The sequence below is a fragment of the Eptatretus burgeri genome, chromosome 6 (assembly GCF_056783735.1).
Source record: "Eptatretus burgeri isolate ZD-2024b chromosome 6, Ebu_testis_v1, whole genome shotgun sequence".
Lineage (NCBI taxonomy): Eukaryota > Metazoa > Chordata > Myxini > Myxiniformes > Myxinidae > Eptatretus > Eptatretus burgeri.
The window spans coordinates 71,557,862-71,570,003 of record NC_140966.1 but is presented as its reverse complement, the minus strand read 5'-3'; the positions used below and the strand labels follow the sequence as shown (position 1 = coordinate 71,570,003).

The window sequence follows — 12,142 nt, the reverse complement described above, 5'->3', positions numbered from 1 at the left end:
TTTTTCATTGTGTCTCCATCTGGGATTGTGTTAATGTTGGTCTTGTTCATATTGTATTGGCTATTTATTCATAAGCCAGCAAGTCTACATACATGTCTCTTCCAAGCATCCTTCCCACGTAAACAGTTTTTCTTTTATTGTGTTTCCTGATCGATTAACTTGGCGGCATTCTGATCGTAAAAACTCCAGTGGTTTAAACCTCGTAATGAGTGCAAATAACACCTTTGGTTCGGTGTGTTATGCAACCATATTGCCTTAACTGTGGTCATTCGAGAAATTAATATTTCGTGTATTCAGTGTCTCGCAAGCTGCGGTTGTATTTATCGTTTTAGTGGTTGAAATAGGGGTCGTATATTAAAGTGAAAGTGCATATTACAGCTAAGTTGCATAGATATTGTTAACCTCAAAATGGAATGATATGTCATGTACTTAATCTGCATGAGAAACATTACATACAGAACAAGTTCCTCCAAAATCAGGACTTGAGTTGAATAACCTTTTTCGTATGCAAAAGTGCAGAATTAAAAGGAAATTGTGCCTTAAAATTTTGATGATTAATCATCTTATAAAATGGAATTTCACCTTAAGTGTTTTGCTTTCAATAAATACTTGCATCTCATGAAATTTCAGATTCTCCAGATTGCTTACGGTGTCCAAAAGATCAATGGCCGACTGAAGACAAAAGTGCCTGTGTGCACGTGCAAAAGGAATTTCTTTCTTTTTCTGATCCGTTGGCACTCTCCTTGCTTGGATTTGCTTTGTTTGGAAACATATTGACACTAATGGTTGTTGGGGTGCTGGTACGCTTCTGGAAACGATCAATTATGAAGTCCACAAACATTGCAGTGCATAGCATCATGCTTGTAGCTATCATAGGGTGCTTTGGGAGTAGTGTGACATTTGTTGGACAACCCACAGACCTGCTGTGCCAGTTACGCCATCCTCTCGCTCTATCCATCTTAACCCTTGCCATTGTCTGTGTGCTTGTTACAACAATTCAACTGATCATTTCCAAACTTGCCATCTTACAAATGCCAACTCTCTGTTCTTCTTGCACAATTTTCCCAAAGCCACTGATCCTTGGAACACTTTGTGTATCTCCACAATTTACTTTCTGTCTAATTTGGGCTTTAGTGGGAAAACCTCGACCTGTTAGGAATATAGAAGCTCGTGTGGATGTAATAGTTCTTGAGTGTGGTGGAGCATCTTCAATCTGGGATATCTGTGCTCTTGTTTACTTCGGAATTTTAATCTTATTTTGTCTTGTTGTCGTCTGCTTTGTCCATGAGGAAACATCGACTCAACACGACATTAAGTTCATCAGGTTCAGCATCCTTTTTTGCCTCATGGTACTTTTGGCATTTTTCCCTGCTTACAGCAGCACTCAAGGCAAGTTCGCTGTTACAACAGAGATATTTGCTATAATCACCATTGGATATGGTTTTCTGGGATGTATTTTCTTTCCGAAATGTTACGTCTCGTTTATAAAATCTTAACTCGATGTGATGTGGATGATATTTATTGCTCCTGGATATTTGATTTTTTCAATGCTCAAATGTATAACCAATGAGTGATTTGCTGCTGCATATTATATGGCATAGCTTTATGACGGTGCCTTATAATTAAGGAAGAATATTACATGAGCATCTTCTCGTGTTTGCAGCTATTTGCAGTATTTTTTTTTTGTCATGAAGAACATTCAACCAATCACTTCATATTTGTTTTGTATCTTCTTGCAACAATGACTGAAATATGAATGTCTGCAGAGTAACCATCATGTCTTCGTAACAAAAAGAAAAGACATTATAACTGTTTTATAATGTCAATAATCCAAGTGTGATTTTATTTTGTTTTTCTTACTTTAATTTTAACATTTTTCAAAAGGCTTTTAAGAGCTTCAGCTTTTTCATTGAGGCTTACTGAAAAAGTCAGATCATGTGCACTGTATAAGTTATTGTTGCCAGGGAGAGCTTATGGACATTACAATAATGTTAGATACAGGCTCAGGATGAGCCATATTACCTGAGTCCATTAACATACGAGGTTTCGGTAATTTTGTCACTGAATGAGCCAAAACTACACCACCTGAGAAACCTGATTCTGTGCGTGGTTGCCTGCACGCTAATGTGACTTTTGAAAATAACTGTGCACCTGCTGAATTTTTATAGTGCACAGTGTCATGACCGTTCTAGGCAGAGACCTGGTTGCTGCGCTCCACATGCAAATACTGAATGGTCACATCACTTCTGCCACCGAAAGTAGTGCAAATCAGCCATTGCAGGTGACAGAAACAGGGACACCCAATGCTGCGCAAAGGGATTTACTCAGGTATCGTCAATAGTTGACACATTGTGTCTCCACTCCAGCAAATGTTGCACCACTGGCCTTTTTCAATGAGAGATGCTATCTCACAGGAGCTGCAAAGCTCATTAAACTGGATTCAATTCAACCAATCAAATCATCAGAGTGGATTTCACCAATTGTAGAAACAATGAAGAAAAATAGAGGGATATGTCTGTGTGTGGATTTAAGAGAATTATAAATAAAGTGATGACTGATGGGTATCCTCCACCACATATGCAGGAAATGTTCTCAGAGCTTCTAGGGAGCAGACTTTTCTCCACACTGGATCTACAAAGTGTATACCACCATGTTGTTCAACATGAGGACAGCAGGGACCTCACTTCCTTCACTACACACAAGGGACTGTTTTGCTACAAATGAATCCCTGATGGGCTTGCTTCAGCTCCCAGCTGTTTTCAGAGAATGACGTTTGCCATTTTAAAAAACCACACTGGAGTTTGTGATACCCAGACAAGGTAATCGTCTTTAAAGAGACTCCCAAAGCACATGATAAACAACTTGGTGGTGCTGCAGTGTATTGAGGCTGCTGTACTCAAGCTGAGCCTTTCAAAATGCCACTTCAAACAAAGAGCCATCATTTTTAGGAAATGTAGTGTCGAAAACAAGACTGAAACCTTGTTTGCTCATGTTGTTGCGGTGTCACAAACACCACTACTGAAAGAAGTGCAGAGCTTGCAGTCTTTTCTCAGGCTTAGGTTATGGTATGCAAAGTTCGTCTCCAACTATGCATCGATCATGGAGCCCCTGAGAGAATTATTACAAGGTCCATCCATCTTCTCCTGGTCAGTCACAGCACAAGTTTAGACTCAGTTAAAGATCAAATAATCAATCGCCCAGCAGTCACTCTCTTTGATCCAGAGCCATACACCATCGTTCTGTCGAATAAATTATTAAGTCCTCCTGTACATTTGAGTCATTCATTTTACAAACAACATAAACAAATGCAAACAAACAAATACATATGTGCATATGGAGAATTTTCAGGGGAAACAATACAGTCTTCCTCCAAATTCTAAAACACATGGAAATAAAATGTTGAGTTCTTTAAATAGTTTTCAGTGAGATGAAGTTCTTTTTTTCATTTCCAAATGTTGGCCTCACAGTTTGTCAGGTTTGTGTGTTTCCAGGTGGAGATCATTTTCATCTTTTGTGCAGCAATCAGTTTAAATTTGAAGGATTACAGCATATAATTTAAAAACCAGATGTGTAAATTCTCTCCCGGCACAGAATGACGTCAAGACTGCAGCCCTTTGGATACATTGATGGATTACACACAGTTCTAGGGTGTGGAAGGGGAAAAGGTCAGTCTTCTTTTTAACAGGCGAGGGAATGATATATAACCTGAAGCAATCAGAACTAATTGAACACATCTGAATATTTACTTTGACCAACATTCCAGTTGAGCTAAAATAATATCTCCAATCAAGCTTGCTGGTGACTTACATGAATTATTTCATTAAAATTCTTTACTTCGCAGAATAGAGTTAAATGATCGGCAATTTTATTTTACTGAATATTAATTAAAGCTTACTTGAAAGGTCAACCTGTTTTTCAACACATTTACTCGGCAGGTTGATCATCTTTCAATATAGAGAAAGGATACAAGACCATTTAAAAATGTAAAATAAAATAGATACATGTTCAAGCATAGAGAATCATACCATATTTGAGTACACTTTCCATTAAAGACTTGCAACAATACATTTATTCTAAATCAAGTTTAATTGGCAACATTTTTTGGTTATTTTTATCACCCTCAAACCCACCATGCTAATTTTGGAGAAATTGCATTGACAGTGCCAACTGGCACCTCCGATTTTGGTCTTGGAGCGGTCGGAACACAAATAAACGCCGATAAAATGGAGAAAACCATCGCATTTGCGTCCTGAACGCTGACTGAAGCAGAAATAAAATATTCCAAGTTGAAAAAGGAAGCGTTTGTATGCATGTGGGAATTGTGGGTGACAGAGAAATGGAGGATTTATCCATGACCACAGTCCACTCACCACACTAATTTCAACAAAAGGATTGGGAAGAGCTGGAATGTGCATGGCCAGATGGTCCACATCGCTTCTGTCTCTTACTTATGGCAGTGAGCACAAGCCTGGCTCTGAAAATGTAAGCGCTAATTGGTTGTCTCTCCTGCCATTCCATATTTCAGAGTCCAGTCTGGAGGATGATGATTTTGAGCTCCGTAAAGTTAATGGCCCCTAGTTCCCGGCATTAAGGGGTGTGAAGAATCTCCTGTGATCTGCCTGTCTCTGCTGCCAACGAGAGGGGGGGGGGGGCTCACGCGCTCAGGCAGTCGTAGTATCGGTCCCTCCCAAGACCCTTGCCTTTTGAACCAACGTGACTCTTTTTCAATTCATTTCACCAACATCCATGGTCTTTCTTGAAATCTATCCTCTGTTGAATATCATCAAGCAAGCTCCTCTCCGAATATCTTGCTTCTCTCAGAGACTCAATTATCACATGACATTCTTGTTAATTCTTATAGCATTTCGAACTACAAACTTCACTCACTATTCCGCTTCAATGGAGGAGTCTATGTCGACTCCAACATAAACACGCCTGCTGTACGCCTTATGGACCTCGAATCTCCAAACTTTGATGTCATCTGGCTTAAGATTTGTCTCCTGACCATCACTATCTTTCTCTGTTTCACTTACTGCTCTCCCAATTCCACAAACTTTATAGCTTTCTTTGATCATCATCACTCTTGCCATGAGGCCGTGACATCCGAACACCCTCAAGCAGAATTCCTCTATCTCGGACACCAGAGGGAGTGGCTGAAATCTTCCCACATGGATGTTGGGGGAGTTGAAGCTCTTACATTTTCCATTCTAAATGATTTGGAACAATTTATCACCCACCCTACCCATATCCAAGATCGTCATGACCATACTACCAATACTTTGGATTTATTCTTCACTTCCAATCTGTTGCATTACAACTACACAATTTCACCTCCAATTTTTTTTTTTTTTTTTGTATACCTTGGTCGAGGCTCGTATGAGAGCTAACACACAACTCACAGCAAGGAGGCATGAGACAAGAGGGGCGGGAGTGGAAGGGACAAAACATTGGGGAACAGACACAGGTGAACTGTGGAAGGGAGAGGGATGGGGATGGGACGGGGAACATGGCGAGGGGAAGATGGACATTAAAGGGACTTTCAGGAAGGAAAGCAGGAGAATTGAAGGAAGTGGGCTTGGGTGGATTATCGGGGGTAGAAAAGATCGAGGATTTGGATGGGGGAAGATAAGAGGTGGTGGTGAACAGCTGTTTTGAAAGCCTGGAGGGAAGAATGGGAAAGAATAGAGTGAGGAAGTTTATTCCAAAGGCGGGAAAAAAAGAGGAATGAAAGAGTGAAGATGAGCAGTGATTCGTGATTTTGGTAGTTTTACCAGAAGGGGGTTGTTGGCGGACCTTGAGCGACCTGTGGAAATGTGGTTGGGACAAATCACAGAGAGAGCAGGGGGGGCAAGGCTGGAGAGGAGTCGGTAGAAGACAGAAAGACCACTGACCAACCTGCGGTGATTGAGTGAGAGGCCCAAAGACTCAGCTTCATTGCGGGAGATGCCAATGATCTTAAAAGCCCTGGTTTCGACAGCGTGAAGTCGAGAAAGGTGGGAGGCAGGAGCACCAGCCCAGAGGGGAGAGCAGTACTCCATCAGGCTACGGACAAAAGCTTTGTAAGTGGTCAGGAGCTCAAGAGGGCCGAGGAAGGACTTTGCACGACGGAGGATTCCCAGTCGGCGACTGGCTTTTGAGGCAAGGTTGGAAATGTGACTTTCCCAGGAAAGGTCATGGCAGATAGTGAGACCCAGAAGCTTGAAAGAAAAGACTTCTTCCAGAGGATTGTTGAGAAAGTGGATGGGGGGTTTTGTAAACGGTCCTTTCGAAGAGACATAGTGAGAGTGTGAGATTTGTCTGGATTGAAAGACATGTTCCACGTGTTGGACCAGTTTGTGATTTTATCCAGATCTGCAGTGAGCGAAGAAGCTGCTGCTTGCCGGTCTGAGGGATGACAGATGGTACGGCAGAGGGTGGAGTCATCGGCAAAGAGAAATAGAGGATTTTCCAGAGAGTCCGAGAGATCATTGATGAAAACCAGAAAAAGAACAGGGCCCAGAACGCTACCTTGAGGAACTCCAGCCTGCACAGGAAGAGGGGATGAAAGAACCTCCATTTAGGGCCACACGTTGACTGCGACAGGAGAGGAAGTCTGCGAGCCATGAGTGGAGATGGCCTTGAATACCATGGGAAGAGAGTTTGGTGAGTAGGGCAGGGTGCCAGACTGTGTCAAAAGCACGTGATATGTCCAGGGATACGGCTCGGATTTCCTGTCTGGCATTGAGGACCTCCATCCATTGATGGGAGAGCAGTAGCAGCATATCTAGGGTAGAGTGACCTGGTCTGAAACCAAATTGATGATTGGAAATCAAGCCATTGGAGAAGAGGAAGGATTTCATGTCTGAAGCGATGATGGATTCCATTACCTTGCTGATGATTGGGAGAAGGCTGATTGGTCTATAGTTACAGGGATCTGTTTTTGCACCTTTTTTATGCAGGGCAGTGATGTTAGCAGATTTCCAAGCAGATGGCAGATGACCTTGGGAAAATGAGAGGGTGAATAGAACAGAGAGAGGGTGAGCAAGAGCAGAAGAGCAGGCTTTGAGGACACGTGGGCTGATGCCGTCTGGACCGGTTGCAGAATCTGACTCGAGGTTTGAAAGCAAGCTCTCCACCTTGTCAGGAGAAAAGGATACAGAGTCCAGGGACAGTTGGGTGCGACTGGGTAAAGTGGGTAGAGATAGTGATGGGTTTGGGACACAAGATTTAGCTGCAAACACCGAGTTTAGACATTCAGCTTTATCACGTGTGGAATCAGCAGTGCGGCCATTTGAGGTAAGGGAGGGGATGGAGGGGGAACATACACCAGAAACAGATTTGATTAAACGCCACCAGGATTTTGAGGAGGGAGAGAGGTTTGAGAGTTCAGACTTGAGATGAGAAAGATGTTGTTTTCTGGCTCTCCTGAGGGTAGCTACACACTTGTTCCGAGCTTTGTGGAAAGAACTGAGATTGCCCTCAGTTGGGTTTGCTTTCCATGAGGCAAAGGCAAGTTGTTTCAGGACAACTGCCTCGCCACAAGCTTCAGTAAACCAAGGGCGGGAGGAAGGGTAAGACAACTGAACACGAGAGGGGATAAATCTGTGCATTGGTTCTTCTGACCACAATCTTGTGAACATCCCTTTACTTTCCACCACTTCTTCTCATCCGACTGCTCAGCCGAAACGTCAGTATTGGAATTTCAATAATGCTGACTGGACTGGATTACGAAACTTATTTTCTGACTTTCCCTGGAAAGACGACTGCCTCTCCTCGGGCGATGCCTCTATCTCTGCTGAACGTATAGCTGAGGTTATTGATGCAGGAATGGAGGCTTATATCCCGTTCTCTTTCAAGTATATCTCTCCGACTAATTATTGGTTCAATAATTCCTGCTCTGCGGCCATTCATGCAAGGGATGCCACAAATCGGACATGTAAAACTCTTGTTCCTCTGACTCACATTCAGCTTTCATAACTGCCAGAAATCATTACAAGCATGTTATTCGTGAAGTGAAACATTCCTTTATTCAAAAGAAATGTCACAACCTCTCTTCGTCTTCCACCAATAGGTCTTTCTGTTACTTAGTTAAAAGTATCTCCAACAACTTTTGTCGCTCTACCTTTCCTTCGCTTTTCCGTTCCGATGATACAATCGCTGTCTCTCCGACCGATAGAGCAACTCTTTTTGGTTCTCTTTTCTCCTCTAACTCCACACTGGATGACTCTAACATTCCATCTCCCCCTGATGCCCCCGTCACCAATCCTATATCCCTTCCTCTAATCTCTTTTCATGCAGTCAAAAAAATACTCCTCTCTCTGGACATAAGCAAGGTCTGCAGGGAAGATGCCATTCCTCCCTGTGTCTTGATGGAATGTGCTTCAATACTTGCACCTGTGCTTTCCCGTTTGTTTCCTTTTTGTTTAAAACCCCAAACTTTTCCTCTTCCCTGGAAACATGCCTCAGTACAGACTATTTTAAAGAAGGGTGATCGTTCAAACCCTTCTAACAACCGTCCTATTGCTCTGACTTCTACTGTTTCTAAAGTATTTGAATGTCTTCTCAATTCCCATTTTCTCAAGCATCTTGAATCTCACAGTCTTCTATCTGACCACAAATATGGCTCTCGCAAGGCAAGGTATACAGGTGATATCCTTTCTTACATTACGAATGTCTGGGCCTCTTCTTTGAGGGACTTTGGAGAATCCTTTGTTGTAGGCCTTGATATCTCAAAAGCCTTTGACAGAGTTTGGCATCGGGGTCTGATATCCAAGCTTCCCTCTTTCGGCTTTCCTCCATCACTCTGCTTTCTCATATCGAGCTTTTTCTCCGACCGCTCTATCTCCGTAATTGTTGATGGTTCATCATCAACCCCCTTCCCTATCAACAGCAGTGTCCCTCAGAGTTCCGTTCTGTCTCCAACACTCTTCCTTCTTTTTATCAATGGCCTTCTTTCTTCCACAAATAACCAAATGCACTCGTATGCTGATGACTCAACATTACATTCCTCCATGTCTTTCCCATCTGCCCCATCTCCCCTCACTCGATCTACATCTCGTTTCATCACAGCCACCTCTTTAAATTCAGAGTTGGACAAGATCTCCCAGTGGGGCAAATTTAATCAAGTGAAGTTTAATGCTTCAAAAACTCAATTTCTTCCCATCTCTCTCGAAAATTCCTCAACTCTCCAATCTCCTTTTGAAAGACTACAATTACACCATGTGATGCAATAAACCTACTAGGTATTACTCTCACATCAAATTTATCCTGGAATCCGCACATTACTCAAATAGCTAAGTCTGCCTTGAAGAAATTAGGAGTGCTGTTCAGATGTCGAAGATTCTTCTGCTCTGAACAGTTGATTAAACGATATAGAGGATTGATTTGTCCATGTATAGAGTCCTGCTCTCACGTCTGGGGAGGTTTCAGCTCCACATACTTACTGGACAGAATTGAATCCAAGGTAATTCGACTTGTCAACTCCACCAATGTGATCTCAAAACTTGACCTACTCAAATTGTGCCACATAGTCGGCTCTCTTTCTCTTTTCTACAGATATTACTTCAGTTTCTGCTCACAAGAACTTGCTGCTTGTGTACCTCCACCATTAGTGAGACCAAGGAATACTCGACAAGCCGCTAGATCACATGATTATTGTGTGGCAATTGGCAATTCAAGGGTGGGCCTTGTTTCTTGTGATGCTTGTTTCTTGCCCTCCACAGCCAAACTCTGGAACTCTTTATACCTTCTCATGTCTTCCCAAACACTTATGACCTTCCCATTTTCAAAAAGCAGATTTTTTTACTTTCTCAAAAACTCTTACACTATTCTCTCTTTCCTTGCTTTTCTATCCAAGCAGTTCTTTTATCTAAGACTTGGCCTTGATGAGGACTATTCAGTCATGCCTGTAGTATAGCCTTCAACGTTAAAAAAAAAATCCATCCATCCAATGGAAGCATACTGTGGGTAGAGGGTTGGTGCTGCCCCAGCAGTCTCCTGGGCTATTGGGCACAATCCTGGACAGATCACCACTCTGACATGGGATACCAGCAAGCTGGTACTCATTTTTGACAACCTCAGAAGGATGACAGGCTGAGTAAACCCCCACCTGGTATTAATTCAACAGCCAAAGGGGATTTAAACTCAGGACCCTAGGATCCCAAGCTCTCCACTCCAGCCCTTAAGCTAACACCAGGCATTGTCACTCACATCGACATTTACTGCTGTGACAGTTGAATAATTCAAAGCTGCCTTTCATTCCTGCCCTGTTCAAGCAAAGTTGCGTGAATTGTTTGCAACAGCTTTGGTTGAAAACTTAAAAAGGCCTGGATCCTGATCTCCCTCCTCACTTCAGATTGCGAACTGAATTTATCACGACCAGAGGATGGCATGATGTGAGGCACTTCTCATTCCACCTTCTTCACCTGGATGCGCTACAGCCACCTATCATAAAAAAAATAGTGCATGACATTCACCAGGGCATAGTTAGGAGAAAGCATCAGTTAAGGGATATGTAGATGTGGCCTGGGATGGACACACATGTTGAGTCTGCAATCAAGGCTTGTATTACCTGTAAGCAGCATGACAAGATGGTATTACGCATGCATTCCCACTGCAGCCAGTTCCATATGCTGACTCTGCTTGGGAAAAAACTTGCAATCGACATATTGGAGCCCTTCTACTCTGTGCCACCGGACTTTCGTTTTGCTATCACTCTCATCGACTGCTTTAGAAAATGACCAGGAATTACCTTCAGCTCCAAGGTCACTTCTGCTCCAGTGATTGAGTTCCTGTCAACTGTCTTCAGCAGATAAGGTAACCCAAATGAGTTGATCTCTGACAATGGTTCACAATTTACCTCTCAGGAATTTGAAACCTTTCTGAAAGACAGAGGCATTACTCACATAAAATCAGCAGTGTACTACCAGCAAGCAAATGGGGAAATCTAAAGATTCAATTGAAGCTTAAAGGAAAGCTTGCTCACTGCTATCCTTGAAAGGAAAGACAAGAAATCATTTGCAAAGGACATTCTTCAAACATGCCGGGCAACTCGATATGCCACATCATCATGACACCTGTTGAACTGTTTCATGGGAGAGAGATGCAAACCAAGCTGCATGTATCTGATTTGCAGATACCAAAGCCCAACACACCATCATGCAAAGACATCGTGCTCACAGTATAAGAGAAGCAGAATAAGCACAAGGAGTACACTGACAAATTCTGTGGAGCAAATGATGTGAACTTTGAATATGGTTCCTTCATCTGAGTGAAGAAATCTGGCATCCTCCAAAAGCGACAATCCAAATTCTCAGCTCCTCTATAAGTTATTTTTTTTTTTTTTTTTTTTTTTTTTTTTTTTTTTTTTTTTTTGTATACCTTGGTCGAGGCTCGTATGAGAGCTAACACACAACTCACAGCAAGGAGGCATGAGACAAGAGGGGTGGGAGTGGAAGGGACAAAACATTGGGGAACAGACACAGGTGAACTGTGGAAGGGAGAGGGATGGGGATGGGACGGGGAACATGGCGAGGAGAAGATGGACATTACAGGGACTTTCAGGAAGGAAAGCAGGAGAATTGAAGGAAGTGGGCATGGGTGGATTATCGGGGGTAGAAAAGATCGAGGATTTGGATGGGGGAAGATAAGAGGTGGTGGTGAACAGCTGTTTTGAAAGCCTGGAGGGAAGAATGGGAAAGAATAGAGTGAGGAAGTTTATTCCAAAGGCGGGAAAAAAGAGGAATGAAAGAGTGAAGATGAGCAGTGATTCGTGATTTTGGTAGTTTTACCAGAAGGGGGTTGGCGGACCTTGAGCGCCCTGTGGAAATGTGGTTGGGACAAATCGCAGAGAGAGCAGGGGGCAAGGCTGAGAGGAGTCGGTAGAAGACAGAAAGACCACCGACCAACCTGCGGTGATTGAGTGAGAGGCCCAAAGACTCAGCTTCATTGCGGGAGATGCCAATGATCTTAAAAGCCCTGGTTTCGACAGCGTGAAGTCGAGAAAGGTGGGAGGCAGGAGCACCAGCCCAGAGGGGAGAGCAGTACTCCATCAGGCTACGGACAAAAGCTTTGTAAGTAGTCAGGAGCTCAAGAGGGCCGAGGAAGGACTTTGCACGACGGAGGATTCCCAGTCGGCGACTGGCTTTTGAGGCAAGGTTGGAAA

General features: G+C 43.0%; 1 protein-coding gene across 1 annotated transcript in view; it reads left to right on the top strand.

The window, feature by feature from the left end:
- Nucleotides 1-10,718, top strand: part of LOC147025032 (extracellular calcium-sensing receptor-like) — a 30,416-nt gene extending 19,698 nt beyond the window's left edge. Inside the window, exons 3-6 of the mRNA XM_085887062.1 lie at nt 631-1,470; nt 2,169-2,328; nt 4,862-4,940; nt 10,560-10,718. Of these exons, the coding sequence (XP_085743188.1) occupies nt 631-1,470; nt 2,169-2,328; nt 4,862-4,940; nt 10,560-10,718 (1,238 nt within the window). The remainder of the gene's footprint in view (nt 1-630; nt 1,471-2,168; nt 2,329-4,861; nt 4,941-10,559) is intronic.
- The last annotated feature ends 1,424 nt before the right edge of the window (nt 10,719-12,142 follow it).